Consider the following 16,649-nt stretch of genomic DNA (forward strand, 5'->3'; position numbering starts at 1 on the left):
TTTTAGAGAATTTGTAAAGTGGATCTGGTGACGTATTGCTTGTATAATCCACATTTGTTGTCGGTGCTACTTCAGCTTGTATTCTTCATCCTCCTTTAGCTAATAATTTGTGGTTTCTTTATCCTAAATTTCACTAATAGTAAGATAATTATTTGGGACTTTCTGGGTACCAGACAAATGATATTCAGCAAGGCCAACTTTTGTGAAGCAAAGGAGCATGGAGAATAGAATCAAGATGAACAAATCCCTACTTAGTTCACATATGCTACTAAGCTATGGCTTGTTTGTCAACTAAACAAAAGTATTTGTTTTTGTGTGTGTGACATATGGTGCACACATGAACCGAAGAGATGAAGCTTGTACATTGACAGCACTGCTGCTTATGTCTGTTTGATGAAAGCATTGGATCCTATTTCCGTCTATCAACCAAATTCGTGATCTTTTACCACCATCTTTTGACCTCCTTTGACCCAGTTCATGTTTGGTGCTGTGTTTCCACACCATTGCTTTGCTTTTCCTTCAGCCCCTGCTGTCAAATTCAGCCATTCTGATGTCTTGCAAACCACTGTTTATAAGCTCTATGAAAGAAAAAAAGATGTTGAAACTCTGGAAAAAGTGCAGAGAAGAACAGGAAGGACAACTGGGGGAGTGGAGGCTAAAATATATGACGAACAGTTGCAGGAATTAGATATGTCTAGTTCAATAAAAAGAAGGACTAGGGGTGACATGATAGCAGTCTTCCAATATTTGAGGGGTTGCCACAAAGAAGAGGGAGTCAAATTATTCCCCAAAGCATGTGAAGGCAGGACAAGAAGTCCTGTGTGGAAACTAATCAAGGAGAGAAGCAACCTAGAACTAAGGAGAAATTTCCTGACAGTTAGAACAATTAATCAGTGGAAGGTATAGGGTCTCCCGCTTGAGCAAGGGGTTGGACTAGAAGACCTCCAGGGTCCCTTCCAACTCTGATATTCTATAATTCTGAATTTGAGTAAACAATAATCATCCTGTTCCATTAGCAGCTTTGCAATGAGTTCTTGAAAGGAGCAGATCCCAAACCCTGCATTTCTCTCCCCATATTTTCAGAATTCCTGGCTCTTCTGGAGCCCATTTTCCCATCTTTTCTTACACACCACTGAACTGGAAAAAAAAGTGGGGGAGTCTGTCTTTTTTTTCTCCCAGCTGCCTTTCTTTTCCCTTCCATCAAAGTCACAAACTACTTTTTCCTCTCTCTGGGCAGCTATAGATCTCCTTCAGCTACAATACCGCCATCGGCCCAAGTCTGCATAGCAACCTTCGTGTTCTTGAGGCATGACAATAAATTAAGCGATGCCGTTCTCTCCCCATCCCACCCATAGTGCTATACACCACCGCCACCCATCTGATTTGAGTTTGCAGCCAATCATGGTTAACCAAAGCCCTAAATTTTTATTGCTCCTGGGTTTAATTTTCTTTTAATTGGGTGGCTCACTACGGTCTTTGCCCATGCAAACCGTTCCTTGTAGCTTAATTCCTGTGCTGCTGGGTGTTTTAGAAGCAGGCCGAAGACAAAGATGACTTTGCTTTGTGGTGGAGGTGGCAGTGAGATTGCCAATCAGGTTGACAGGCTCAAACAACAATCTAGAATTTTAACTTCCCCAAAAGGGAGTGGTTTTTCATGCTTTATTTCATGCTCCCCCACATCTAGGGCTCTAACTGCTTTTTTTTGACATGAAGTTTTTCAAATCAGAGAGGAAAGCTGCCTTCAGAACAGATTTGCCCTAAGTACTTAATGGGTGCCATAACAGCATTTATCAGATGCATTCCTTTTCATCATAACTGTCAGTTAAGGCTTGCTTTGAGAAGTTCCAGCTTTATAGCTTAGATCTGTTAAGAGACTAGTGTATAGTGTCTGGGAAACCTGGAAGAGCAGATTGATGAAAAGTTGAAGAGCAATAGCAACAGCAATAGCATTTAGACTTATGTCCTGCTTCCCGGTGCTTTACAGCCCGCTCTTAAGCAGTTGACAGAGTCAGCCTCTTGCCCCCAACAATCTGGGTCCTCATTTTACTGACCTCAGAAGGATGGAAGGCTGAGTCCAGCTTGAGCCAGGACTGAACTGCCAGGATTGAACTGCCAAACTGCTGGCAGCAGCCAGCAGTCAGCAGAAGTAGCCTGTAGTACCGCATTCTAAGCACTGCGCCACCACAGCTCATTGGTCCCTGTTCTAGGCTCTAGACATAGTCTACAACAGGGACCCCTCCCAAACTTTTCAACTCATTGACCCCTTCATAAAGTTTCAGATTATTAATCAGCCCCCAGGCATGTACAGTATTGTATGACAAGCATTTTGTAATCACTATTCTAACTAATAGTACTATAAACAATAATAGTAGTAATAGACAATTCAAGGTAACTCTTACTGATGGCTGACATCAGATCCTGGGTAACAGTCTCACTGTTAGCTCCTCAAGCTAATGGAGCTCTACAAAGACACCCAAAATTATCACCCCCAATCAACTTCCTATCGTTTATCGGCCACCTACTGACCCCCAGACATTTACTGTCCTCTTGGAGACTCAGATAACAGATAATCAGAGTTGGAAGGGACCTTGTAGGTTATCTAGTCCAACCCCCTGCCCAAGCAGGAGACCCTATACCATTTCTGACAGATAGTAGTCCAGTCTCTTCTTGAAAGTTTCAAGTGATGGTGCTCCCACAACTCCCGAGGGCAAGTTGTTCCATTGGTTGATTGTTTTCACTGTCAGAAAGTTTCTCCTTATCTCCAAGTTAAATCTCTCCTTGTTGAGTTTCCATCCATTGTTCCTTGTCTGGCCTTCAGGTGCTTTAGAAAATAGTTTGACCCCTCTCTTCTCTGTGACAATGCCTCAAATATTGGAACACTGCTATCATGTCTCCCCTGGTCCATCTCTTCATGAGACTAGCCATGTCCTGCAACTGTTCTTTATATGTTTTCACCTCCAGTCCCCTCATCATCCTAGTTGCTCTTCTCTGTACTTTTTCTAGAGTCTCAACTTCTTTTTATAGTGTGGTGACCAAAACTGGATGCAGTACTCTAGGTGTGGTCTTACTAAGGCTTTATAAAGTGATATGAGTACCTCCCTTGATCTTGATTGCATCCCTCTGTTAATGCAACTTAGGATTGCATTGGCTTTTTTGGCTGCTGCTGCACACTGCTGGCTCATATTTAGCTGGTTGTCCACTAAGATTCCAAGATCCTTCTCACAGTTACTGCTATCAACCATTGGGGGTTGACCTTGTCCACTTCGGGGAACCCTAGTCTAGAACCGTAGATCACATTTAAATCATCCAAGGAGCAACCAGATGTTTTCAGAAGCATCTGATAATTGCAAAAAAAAAAAAATTGAATTAAATTTGTGTGTATTTGTAATAAAGCAGTGAAGCACTTCAGAGTCAAAAGGCACTCAGAGTGGGGGACACTCAGGTAGCACCAGTGAATAATGCATTTACCCAACTGTATTTTTTCCCAGGATCACCCAGCTGCCCTTCGCAGCTGCCACACAATCCTGGGAAGAAGCACTTGATTTCAGAAGTTGTCAATGGATGCAACATGAGATTGAGGCATGCCCCCATGCCCTGCAGGTTCCCAACTGATGGGGCCTAATTCTGCTTTCAAAAAACCGAGCCCCCAAAATTGGATATGGGCAGATTTTGAGATCATGTAATTGCATAGTAAGACTGAGCATCACATCTGCCCTGTGATAAAGCAGAAACCGAATCTATATTCTGCTAAAACTCTCATGTTTCTTTGTGTGTGAACCCCATTTAGAAATGGTTCGTCATTTTTGACCAAGGGACTTCACACAGGCTAACTTGTGTCCAAAATCCTAAACCCATGACTCCCATGGAATCTGGAATATTTAATAAAACATTTTACCCATTTTATCCATGTCATAAAATGTTTCCTATAGTCAAGTCTGGATATTTATTGATTCAGGACAGTCTGAATTATTAAGAACCTTTCCAATACATTAGAAGCTCTGCCATTGTTAAAGATGTTGAGGAATCTGATAAGCAAATAGCTCTGAAACAATGACCCAATGGGTCATGGGTTATCTAGTATCTCTTACTTACAAGGATTGTGACGGTCCTGGCATTCTTTTCTTGATTGTTCGAACAGGTGGGTCACAGGACAGTGGAGTCCTTGCTCTTCAACTTGTGCCAAAGGCCTCCAGCATCGGGAAGTAACATGTGTCTATCAACTGCAGAATGGGAGCTATGTCAACACAAGAGATCTCTACTGCCTTGGTCCCAAGCCAGCAACAATACAGAGCTGCGAAGGCCGAGACTGCCTTTCCATCTGGGAAGCTTCAGAATGGTCTAAGGTATTCCCAGTCTGATAGAAGGAAGGGCAGATAATTGGGATATATGTAGCTAAATATTTGCTAAAGTTAATTTGTTCAGATTACACAAAGTGCAGGACCGTAACAACAGCAATAATATAAACAAATACAATAAATATGACCTTGTAGATGACCCCCACTCTGTCAAGGACCTTGGAGTTCTCATCTCTATTGACAACATAGCCAAAAAGAGTTGTTAACCTAATCCTGCATAGCTTTTTCTCCAGTAACATTGTACTACTAACTAGACCATGCAAAACATTTGCTAGACCAATTGTCGAATACAGCTCAACTGTCTGGAACCCGCATTTCATATTGGATATTAATACAATCGAGAGAGTCCAGAGATATTTTACAAGAAGAGTCCTCCACTCCACTACTTGCAACAGAATACCCTATGCCACCAGACTTGAAAGTTTAGGCTTAGACAACCTAGAACTACACCGCCTTCGGTCCGACCTAAGCGTAGTATATACAATTATTCATTGCAATGTCCTACCCGCCAATGACTACTTCAGCTTCAATCACAACAATACACAAGCACACAATAAATACAAATTCAAGGGAAACCGCACCAAATTCGATTGCAGGAAATACGACTTCAGCAACAGAGTGGTCAGTGCTTAGAATACACTATCTGACTCCATGGTTTCTTCCCCAAACCCCCAAAACTTGAACTTAAGACTGTCTACTGTTGACCTCATCCCTTTCCTAAGAGGTCTGTAAGGGGGCGTGCATAAGCGCACCAGCGTGTCTACCGTCCCTGTCCTATTGTTTCTTTTTTATTCGTATCCATTTCATGTATTCATAATCATGCCTATACTTATATTGGTTAACTAACACATGCTTGACAAATAAAATAAATAAATAAATAAATGCCATTGCTCCTCTGAAGTACTGGGAGATGCAAGCTTTTGGGGATGTACAGTTTAGAGCCCTTCCAAGCTAGCCCATCTCAGAAGGTTAGCACCCCTCTGTTGTCCCTGTACAATGGGTCATTTGGCAGTTCGGTTTTTAGCCTTTGAGTCAAAGGTCCACCTTAAGTGCCTGTGGAGATTCTCCACCACCCAGGTTATGGTTGCCCCAAAGGTGCTTTTTCAAAAAAGGCATTTGGGGTTTCTTGGATTTTTCTTGGAAAAGATTTTGCTTCTCATCCAAGAAGCTTCTTCAATTCCAAAAGTGAAGAAGCTTCTTGGATGAGAAGCGCAACATTTTCAAAGTTTGTAAACAAAAACCCAAGAAACTCCAGTTTCCTTTTAGAAAAAAACCCCTTTGGAACAAACACAACTGAACATTCAATAGGTCAGTTAAAATGCCGTGGCTTCCCACTGGGAATTGTGGACTTTGAGAGGAGGACACTAATTAAAAATCAAATAAATTAAATAAGCCTTCCAGCCAAAGTTTACATGTATGCTTTTGCACTACAAAGATAATTTTCATGAGGAGGTCATGAAATTAGATACTAGGCTTTCCATGGATGGATGGATAAGAGAGGGAGAGAAATTTAAAGTCATTTTTCCAGTTGTTCTGTAGTGTTTCAGAGCATGTTTGCTTGCAAGCTGGCTCATAAAACACTTGTCACTCATGCCCTGAACAGGGTCTGCAGTCACGTCTGCCTGGATTATGGCTTTTTAAAAACGTTTTCTTTTCTAAGAAAGATGGTGAGCTATGCATGTTGAGATCTGCCCTTCGCTGCAATGATCATCATGCTAAGACATGCTTCTAAACTGGACTCCTCTAAATGGAGATGCTGTATTTGGCGCATGTTCAGAAAAGAACTCACAGAGATCTCCTATCTTCGTCTATTTATTCGGTCCATAGTCTGTTCGTCAGTGATCCATGGAAGGGTGGGGAGTGAAACATGATTTGTACAGAAAAAGAATATTGGGTCTTTTGATTAGGATTCCTTTACCAAATACCAATGATGACCCCTTGACAGTTCTTTAGAATTGGTTAAGAAAAAGGGATGTTCCAAAAACAGAAAGATGCTTTTGATTCCTGCAATGGATGAATGGCCGGAAAATGTAATGGAATTAGCAGAGATGGCTAAATTAACTGCTTTAGTCAGAGAAAAGAACACAGCTTTGTTTCTGCTTGGAAATTGCTTCTGGATGTTGTGCTTGAGATGTGGAAGAGGAAGGGAAACACTGACTTTGGGTTTTGTTAATAAGTTTGTTGTTTTAAAAAATGGCTAGTATGTATTAGTGTGTAAAAGTAAAAAAAAGTTGAGGCTGTAATGTTACTGTCTTATTCTATTGTGCTAAAAAGAATCAAAAGTCAATGTTTTTCTTTTCTTTCTCTTACCGTACATTTCTTTTCCTCCCATTTTCCTCCCCTATTTTCCCATTACTTCCATTTATTTTGTATTTTATATGCTGATATGCTTAATGAAATTATTACTTAAGAGATGTTGCCATTATGCAGAACAGGCTAACTTAAACTCCTGATGGCCATAGATCCCTAAGGGTTTACATCAGTGGTGGGATTCAAAAAAAATGTACTGTTGGTTCTGTGGGTGTGGCTTGGTGGGCGTGGTGTGGTGTGGTGTGGTGGGCGTGGTGTGAATTGGTGGGCATGGTGTGGCTTGGTGGACATAGCAGGGGAAGGATACTGCAAAATCCCATTCCCTCTCCACCCCACTAACCTGCTTTCCAGCTCCGTTCTCCTGTGCAGGGCAACCAAAGAAGACTCAGCCAATCAGCTGGGACTCAATGGGAGGCAGAGAAGAGATGGGGTTGGCAGGGCCAATCAGAGGTGGCATTTGCTGGTTTTCCGAACTACTCAAAATTTCCACTACTGGTTCTCCAGAACTGATCAGAACCTGCTGAATACCACCTCTGATTTACATCCAGTCTGGTTTATCCAACATGCTAAGTTTGAAAGAATTAAGTTTATAATCAGTTATGACCAAACTGAAACTAATAGTGTAAAGTTCTGCTTAATCTGAAAAATATATAATCTCAGTTCTTCTTCCAAAGAACACATGTGTGCAACAGATTTAAGATCAGCCCTGATGTGTTAAGTAGATATGTGCTACAATTGTACTGGGAAAAGCTCATTCTCTCCAAACACAATGCATAATCTTTTTATGCTTATCTAATTTAAGTAATCTTTTGATTTAAATTTAAATATAGTACAATCTGACATTAACATTAGTGTATATATTTTTTCCTGTGAAAAATCCATGAAGATTATTTTGAGACACATTTGGAAAATGTGGAACACTTTAAAACTGAAACGGCTTCAAATATTTCAAGCTCAATGCAACCAAATTTCAACGCCCTCTTTTGCAGTGTTCCTCTGATTGTGGAAGGGGAAAACAGAAGAGAAAAGTCATGTGTACCAACTCACAAGGAAAGTGTGACGCAGCCACAAGGCCGAGGGACGAAGAAGAGTGCGAAGATCATACAGGATGCTATGAATGGAAAACCGGAGAATGGTCCAAGGTCAGACAATCTGCTATTTAAAAAAAAAATACAAAAATATAATTTGAAGCTGGTGCTTTGGATCAGTATGTCTTTTGAATATGATTTCATTCCAATTCTAGTTTGTAATTCCTGCATTAGTGTGAGGAACAGAAATACATTTGTTCATTTACATCTTGCTTTTCATAAGAATAAAGACCAATAACTAAATACATATTTTGCATGCAAACCAAATAGAATAAAAGCCACAATAGTTTTAATTTAGTTAACACACTAAGAATTAAAAATGATTATCAAGGGAAGGGAGGGAAGGGGGAAGGAAGAAAAGGAAGGAAGGGGAAGGGAAGGGAAGAGAGGGAGGGAGAGAAGGAGAGGAAGGAAAAAGGAAGGAAGGAAGGAAGGAAGGAAGGAAGGAAGGAAGGAAGGAAGGAAGGGGAAGGGGAGAGCAGGGAAGGGAAGGGGAGAGAGGGAGATAGGAAGGAGAGAAAGGAAGGAAGGAAGGAAGGAAGGAGGGAGGGAGAGAAGGGAAGGGAAGGGGAGAGGGAGGTAGGAAGGAGAGGAAGGAAGGAAGGAGGGAGGGAGAGAAGGGAAGGGAAGGGAAGGGAAGGGGAGAGGGAGGTAGGGAGAGGAAGGAAGGAAGGAGGGAGGGGAAGGGGAGAGCAGGGAAGGGAAGGGGAGAGAAGGAGGTAGGAAGGAGAGAAAGGAAGGGAAGGGGAGAGAGGGAGATAGGAAGGAGAGAAAGGAAAGAAAGGAAGGAAGGAAGGAGGGAGGGGAGAGAAGGGAAGGGAAGGGGAGGGAGGTAGGAAGGAGAGGAAGGAAGGAAGGAGGGAGGGGAGAGAAGGGAAGGGAAGGGGAGAGAGGGAGATAGGAAGGAGAGAAAGGAAAGAAAGGAAGGAAGGAAGGAGGGAGGGGAGAGAAGGGAAGGGAAGGGGAGAGGGAGGTAGGAAGGAGAGGAAGGAAGGAAGGAGGGAGGGGAGAGAAGGGAAGGGAAGGGAAGGGAGGAGAGAGGGAGGTAGGAAGAGAGGAAGGAAGGAAGGAGGGAGGGGAAGGGAGAGCAGGGAAGGGAAGGGGAGAGAGGGAGGTAGGAAGGAGAGAAAGGAAGGGAAGGAAGGAAGGAAGGAGGAGGGGAGAGAAGGGAAGGGAAGGGGAGAGAGGGAGATAGGAAGGAGAGAAAGGAAAGAAAGGAAGGAAGGAAGGAGGGAGGGGAGAGAAGGGAAGGGAAGGGGAGAGGGAGGTAGGAAGGAGAGGAAGGAAGGAAGGAGGGAGGGGAGAGAAGGGAAGGGAAGGGAAGGGGAGAGAGGGAGGTAGGAAAGAGAGGAAGGAAGGAAGGAGGGAGGGGAAGGGGAGAGCAGGGAAGGGAAGGGGAGAGAATGAGGTAGGAAGGAGAGAAAGGAAGGGAAGGAAGGAGGGAGGGAGGGAGGGGAGAGAAGGGAAGGGAAGGGAGAGAGGGAGATAGGAAGGAGAGAAAGGAAAGAAAGGAAGGAAGGAAGGAGGGAGGGAGAGAAGGGAAGGAAGGGGAGAGGGAGGTAGGAAGGAGAGGAAGGAAGGAAGGAGGGAGGGGAGAGAAGGGAAGGGAAGGGAAGGGGAGAGAGGGAGGTAGGAAAGAGAGGAAGGAAGGAAGGAGGGAGGGAAGGGGAGAGCAGGGAAGGGAAGGGGAGAGAGGGAGGTAGGAAGGAGAGAAAGGAAGGGAAGGAAGGAAGGAAGGAGGGAGGGGAGAGAAGGGAAGGGAAGGGGAGAGAGGGAGATAGGAAGGAGAGAAAGGAAAGAAAGGAAGGAAGGAAGGAGGGAGGGAGAGAAGGGAAGGGAAGGGGAGAGGGAGGTAGGAAGGAGGGAGGGGAGAGAAGGGAAGGGAAGGGAAGGGGAGAGAGGGAGGTAGGAAGGAGAGGAAGGAAGGAAGGAGGGAGGGGAAGGGGAGAGCAGGGAAGGGAAGGGGAGAGAGGAGGTAGGAAGGAGAGAAAGGAAGGGAAGGAAGGAAGGAAGGAGGAAGAGAAGGGAAGGGGAGAGAGGGAGATAGGAAGGAGAGAAAGGAAGGAAAGGAAGGAAGGAAGGAGGGAGGGAGAGAAGGGAAGGGAAGGGGAGAGAGGGGGTAGGAAGGAGAAAAGGAAGGAAGGAAGGAAGGAGGGAGGGAGAGAGAGAGAACCAAAATTATTGGACAGCAAAATAATTGTGCTCTCAAGCATTCATACTAAGTGGCATTGATAGTCTCTTATCAGTCCTTTAGGGAGTATCTCACACTTACTGCCTCCTTTGGGAAGCTATCATCAACCCCTTCCATATAATTCCAACTGCAGCTAATGTGGAGAGACCACCGCTTGCTTCGCCAGTTCATGGGGAGGAAGACCGAGACTTACGAGCTGACGGTTCAGTCTCTTAACAGTGTCCTTCGTCGGCGCAAAACTTTTATTTTCTAGAAGACTCGGGGTAGGGGAGCAGACTTTGTTCTGCCTTGAATGCCTCTGCGGATGGAATCGTGGATTCCATCCGCACAGTTCAAAGGCCAGCTCGGGGTAGGTGAGGAGCCCCTTCCTCTGGCAGCCCCACCTCAGCCTGGGAATCTGGCCACAAGCCAAAGGTCCCATGCTTCCCAGCTGGGAAACGACTCCCGCTTTCTTTCCATGTTCTGTGCACCTAATGGAAGAGTCTTCCTACCGAGGACTCCGGGAGGACTCCGGTTCCAACCAGAATATCTTCGGAAGCCTCGAGTAAGGGCTCGGCTGAAAAAGGGGGGGAAGGAAGAAAGAAAAAGAGAAGACATCTTCGGGACGTGGGGCGGCTGCCGAGCTCTGTCACTGGCAATAAAGCCCCTTTGAAAAATGGCCTCCAGCCACCTGTCCTCCCCTTGACGAGAGGAGCTGCCAGCTGCGTCTTGCATTCGCCTCTGAGATCCTGGCAAGCGGCTTATTCCTCCCAGCAGGACCTGTGAGACCCAGGGAAACCCTCGTTTCCTTTTAGAATAACCCGGCTTTTCTCTTCTCCTTTGAGGAGGAACCAGCCGTCATTCCTCGCTGCTGGGAGTGACGGGTGGCCCCTAAATTGTGGCCGAGCTGTTTGGCAGGGGCTTCCAGTTTTTTTCTCTGCAATGGGGAGGCCGAGGAAGCTAAATCTTCGGGGGTGGGGTGGGAAAACCACCAGCCTTCCTGATTTGCAAGCTGCAGCTCGGTGGATCTGTACGCGAGAGGAACGATCAGCCGTGGCTAAGAACCCTGCAGGGCAGAATCAAACTCAGCAGCCATGGATTCTGAGCCGCGGTGGTGCAGTGGTTGGAGTGCAGAACCGCAGGCTCCTTCTGCTGACTGCTGGCTGCCTGCAATTTGGCAGTTCAAATCCCACCAGGCTCAATGTTGACTCAGCCTTCCATCCTTCCGAGGTGGGTAAAATGAGGACTCAGATTGTTGGGGGCAAGAGGCTGACTCTGTAAAACCGCTTAGAGAGAGGGCTGTAAAAGCACTTTAAAGAAGTATATAATTCTAAGGGCTATTGCTTTTGCTAAGGAGGTAGATCCTGGTTGAGTTGGGGGAATGTCAGCTAAGCAATAAAAACAGGTGCATGGACTGTGGCGGCATAGTGCTTAGAATGCAGTATTGCAGGCTAATTCTGCTGACTGCCAGGGGTTCAATCCTGATTGGCTCAAGGTTAACTCAGCCTTCAATCCTTCTGAGGTTGGTAAAATGAGGACCCAGATTTTCGAGGGCAATAGGCTGACTCTGTAAACCGCTTGGAGAAGGCTGTAAAAGCACTGTGAAGCGGTATATAAGTCTATTGCTATTCTTTACAGTGTTAACCAAGCCACTTCTGCAGTTTCCCCTGTCTACCCAGCCAGATAAGTAAATATAGGTAATCCTTGGCTTACAACCACAATTGAGCCCAAAACATCTGTTACTAATCAAGACAGTTGTTAATGGAGTCATGGGATCAGAGGATATTGCAAGCAGATATATAGGTGGCTCGATTGCTGAGCGTCCAACCTGTAGTCACATGAGTGGGTGGCCACCATCACAACTTTGAATCTGGGTTGTAAGTAAATCCCCCCCCAAAATACAGGTAGTCCTCAACGTACAACACTTCACTTAGTGACCGTTCAAAGTTGCAAAGGTACTGAGAAAGGTGACTTGTGACCGTTTTTCACACAGCATCCCCATGGTCACGTGATCGAAATTCGGATGCCTGGCAACCGATTCATCGTATTTATGTCGGTTGCAGGATCCCCGGGGCTCATGGGATCCACATTTGCGACAAGCCAGAACAACTGTGGCAAAGGAAGGTTGTGAAATGGGGCGAAACTCACTTAACAAATATCTCGCTTAGCAACTGGGCTCAGTTGTGGTCGTAAGTGAAGGACTGCCGGTAAGCCTGTTGTCGTTTCAAGCAGCCCACGAAGTCAAGGACCATCGATATAAATCTGATCAATCGAATGTCCTTTTCCAGTGGGCCTCGGCCTCAGTTCTATCTCTGCATTAACATAAGTCGTGATGGGTCTCTCTCTCTCTCTCTCTCTCTCTCTCTCTCTCTCATCTAGTGTTCTTCAACATGCGGCAAAGGCCTTCAGTCCCGTGTGGTCCAGTGCATGCACAAAGTCACAGGTCGCCATGGCAACGAGTGCCCCACCTTCTCCAAACTTGCAGCCTATCGCCAGTGTCACCAACAGGCTTGCAACGAGAAAATCAACGTCAACACAATTACTTCCCCAAGACTCGGTCAGTATGCTTCCCCTGGGTTTTGAATTCTGGACTCTCTATCTGTCACCTTCCTCTCTCAAAACAAACTTTAGAAGCCCGGATTTTTTTAAAAAAATTCAGTGTCCCTCTGCTGGGTCTCACATTTGTTGTGACTTTGCCAATGAGCTTTTCCTTTTTTTTTCTCGCCCAGGAAAGTTTTCCACCTAAAAAAATTTAACGGAAGGAAACACCGAGAATTATATACACAGCATACTTTTGAAGTTGGTAGGTGTGAGGAATCCAATTCCCAGAATTCTAAACATGCCATGAGATTCTGAATCAGGTCTTGATTCAGAACACAACTGGAATTGGCCAGGTTATGAAACAGATCATTACGGACTAGATAGAAAGGAGATGGATGGACGGACGGATGGATACCTGACAGTGAGAGTGATTAATCGGTGGAACAGCTTGCCTCCAGAAGTTGTGAATGCTCCAGCACTGGAAGTTTTTAAGTAGAGGTTGGATAACCATTTGTTTGAAATGGTATAGGGCTTCCTGCCTGAGCAAGGGGTTGGGCTAGAAGACCTCCAAGGTCCCTTCCAACTCTGCCATTCTGTTAGAGAAGAGAGGAAGGAAGGTGGCAGGTGGGCAGAGAGCAGATGATAGCAGGAAGGATAGACAAATTGTTGTGGCCCTTCAGCAGCGGAATGAGATGAGGAGGCGGCGTGGGATTCAGGCCAGCATCAAGGCAACCTGAGAGCTCCAAGGGGGAAGAGGGAATGTGTCAGCTGGTGCTCCGTTCAAAATCCAAGAAAGAAATACTTAGACTCCTTTAATCAGAGAAAAGATATCTTTTACTGGAAATCAAGTGGTAGCAAAAAAAAAGAATTCTGAATCTGAGAAAATGGGCGCGTAAATCACATATACAAAGTGATGGCAACGTTCCCACCCCCAGTAGTTCAATTGGCTCATCCAATTAAAAGTTGTGTATATCATCATGTGGGCATCTCCAGGTGGTGATGAGGCCTCTGTCCGTTGACCTTGACATATTTTGATAAAGAGTTGCAGCTGCGCATAGCATAGGATAGAAGCCTAAGCAAGAACCTTCCCCCCGCCCCAACTTATACAGTTCTGTTTTGTAACACCTCCAGCTTGCTTCCCATAATCATATCCCCGCTCCTACCCCCGTTACTTATGGCAGCCGAAAGATGCAAAGCAAAGGGAGAAAATCTTGAAGGCTGACAGAATGGAGCTGTCAGAGAGAGAGACAGAGGTGGAGCCTGGGCCATCCATCAGCCCTCAGATGGAGAGTCAACAGTCCCCAGGTCTGGAGATGGCTGATGAGGAAGAGAAGGAACAGCTGGGTCCAGTGCCTGATGCACAGATGTGCAAAAGGCAGAGGAGAGGAGAGCAGTGGAAATCTAGGGGCCAGTCCTTGGGACGGAAGAGCCACCGCTGCTAGCAAAGCCCCACCTTAGCTCTGAGGATGAAAGGCAGTAGGGGTGGAGATGAATGGGTGTGGCAGACAACTATCCATCTCCCTGCTGGACAGACTTGTTAGCCTGTGGTGAGAGAGAGAGAGAGATTTTGCCGTGGCTGCTGGCGCTCCTAATAAAGGAATCATTGAATTAACCAAAGAGGGTTTGTCATGTTTGGGAGCTGGGTCAGAACACCGATAGATGGCACTCTGCCATTTCTCTAGAATTATGCTTTTCCTAAAGGAAAGCAACGGCATAATTTCTTCTTCCAACCTTCTCTCTCTTTTTTCTTAAAAGCTGCTCTGACCTATAAGTGCACGGGAGACCAGTGGGCCATTTATTGTCGAGTGATCCGGGAGAAGAACCTCTGCCAGGACATGAGATGGTACCAGCGCTGCTGTCAAACCTGCAGAGACTTCTATGCAAGCAAGATGCAGCAGAAGAGTTCATGAAATCTGCCAAGGCTCCTTTAAGGGAATTTATAGCTCACTTGTACTTCTTCCTACGCTATATCGTTAACTTATGGAACTCGTGGCCACAAGACGTGGCAATGCCTATTTCAGCTTAGATTAGATAAAAATTATAGGGGAATTGGGTCTATTGATGGTGAATAGCCATGACAGCTAAGTATAGAGCCTCTACAGAGAGAGGTCAATCTACTTTTGAAATGCAAAAACAACACATTGGAAGGCCATCATCACCTTTTGCACGGCTGGACGTTATTGAAAAGAAGAACCTGGACAGAGATGGACCTTGATTTGATTCAGCAAAGTCAATTGCATCCAAAAATTTCAAACGCAAATAATCTGTTTCATTTCCAACACAAGTGACTCACCTCCGATGAATTCCAGGGCTTGCCTAGGAAGACTTGAAGCTCCTTTTGCAGACTGGAATGAAATGAAAGCAAGGTCACCACAGAAAGAAAGAAAGAAAGAAAGAAAGAAAGAAAGAAAGAAAGAAAGAAAGAAAGAAAGAAAGAAAGAAAGAAAGAAAGAAAGAAAGAAAGAAGGAAGGAAGGAAGGAAGGAAGGAAGGAAGGAAGGAAGGAAGGAAGGAAAGAAAGAAAGAAAGAAAGAAAGAAAGAAAGAAAGAAAGAAAGAAAGAAAGAAAGAAAGAAAGAAGAAAAAGAATTCATCTCAAAAACCAATCCTGTAGAAAGTTATGATAATTTTGACATGGCTGCTTTTTTTTGTTTCATTAATATATAGATTATTGCGAGCCACTGGATGGCTTGTCACCATTTTCTAATTTTTTATTTTTTAAGGAAAAAATTCGGAGAGCAATTAAGTTGACTGAAGACATACACACCTCTGCAGATAAGTCTGTGGCGAATAATATCCCTGTCTACATCTCTGGGTGGAGGCTGGATGGTTTGAAAGGGAAAATCCATTTATTAAATAAAATCTTATATAATTTTACTAGAAAGCAGAAAGTAGCAGCCTTCTGAAACTTCTGAAAGAAATCTACTGTAGTCCACTGAATATAATTTCAGAGAATTTTTTTTTAAAAAAACCTAATTAATAGCCCCTTTCCTCTTTCACCCAAAATATATGTATTTATATTTATCTGAGCTGGGGTTCTGTTTTAATATTTTATACTATTATTTTAGGCTATGGTTCTCAGCCTCAGCTAAGATGGGAATTCTGATAATGGTAGCCTAATGCATCTGGAACATTTGATACAGCAATAAATAAAAGATAAATTAATAATTTTGTAAGCCCATAGAGAAATAGTTTATTACACAGTCAGTGTTAAATCCAGACCATGTTTATATGTTTTGCTATCTCAGTCCAGACTCAGAAATTGTGGAGAAAATGTTTCCTATCCAATATGTACATTTGCAACAATATAGTTATATAAACCACTTATACAGGTGGTCCTTGACTTACAGTGACAATGGAACCCAAACTTTCTGTTGCTAAGTGAGACAGCTGTTAAGGGACTTTTGCCCCATTTTACAACCTTTCTTGCCACAGTTGTTAAGTAGACTTTGCCTGTTCGAAGATTGCAAAAAGGGATCACATGACCGTCATAAATACCTGGCAGTGGCCAAACATCTGAATTTTGATCACATGACTAGGGAGATGCTGCTGCCATGGCCGTAAGTGTGAAAAACGGTTATAAGTCACTTTTTTTGCAGTTCTATTTGGTCACTATACAAACTTCTGTATGCCAAGGAATAGGTGTATAAACCACCTAGTCGTGTGGTGAGATACATTTCAACAAGATGGCACCACTGAGCATTGAAAGTTTCATTTCCTCGATAGCTCTCATGATTTCAAAATAGGGAGACATGAGAAATCAGGTGATTCTGAACCTTTGTTCCCAACCATAGTAGAAGCAGATGAGATGACTCTGTGGTTTCTTCCCCAAACCCCCAAAACTTGAACTTAAGACTGTCTACTGTTGACCATTCCTAAGAGGTCTGTAAGGGGGCGTATATAAGCGCACCAGCATGCCTACCATCCCTGTCCTAATATTCCCTTTTTAATTCATATCCATTTCATGTATTTATAATCATGTTTATACTTATACATGTTATCTAAGACATGCTTGACAAAATAAATAAAGAAATAAATAGATGGTAAGGTGGAAAGTCTAGAGCAAGGGTCTTCAAAATTGGCAAGTTTAAGACTTGTGGACTTAAATTCCCAGAATTCCTGAGCTAACATGACTGGAAGAGGAATTCTGGGAGTTGAATTCCTGTCAAGTTTGAAGAGCCCTGCTC

General features: G+C 44.2%; 1 protein-coding gene across 1 annotated transcript in view; it reads left to right on the forward strand.

The window, feature by feature from the left end:
* The window catches only part of ADAMTS17 (ADAM metallopeptidase with thrombospondin type 1 motif 17), a 161,780-nt gene extending 145,131 nt beyond the window's left edge, over positions 1-16,649 (forward strand). The window contains exons 21-24 of the mRNA XM_087972857.1: positions 4,139-4,343; positions 7,655-7,807; positions 12,303-12,480; positions 14,220-16,649. Of these exons, the coding sequence (XP_087828983.1) occupies positions 4,139-4,343; positions 7,655-7,807; positions 12,303-12,480; positions 14,220-14,374 (691 nt within the window). The 3' untranslated portion in view covers positions 14,375-16,649. The remainder of the gene's footprint in view (positions 1-4,138; positions 4,344-7,654; positions 7,808-12,302; positions 12,481-14,219) is intronic.

The sequence above is a fragment of the Notechis scutatus genome, chromosome 11 (assembly GCF_049901735.1).
Source record: "Notechis scutatus isolate UNSWTSFEM ecotype Mainland chromosome 11, rNotScu1.2, whole genome shotgun sequence".
NCBI lineage: Eukaryota > Metazoa > Chordata > Lepidosauria > Squamata > Elapidae > Notechis > Notechis scutatus.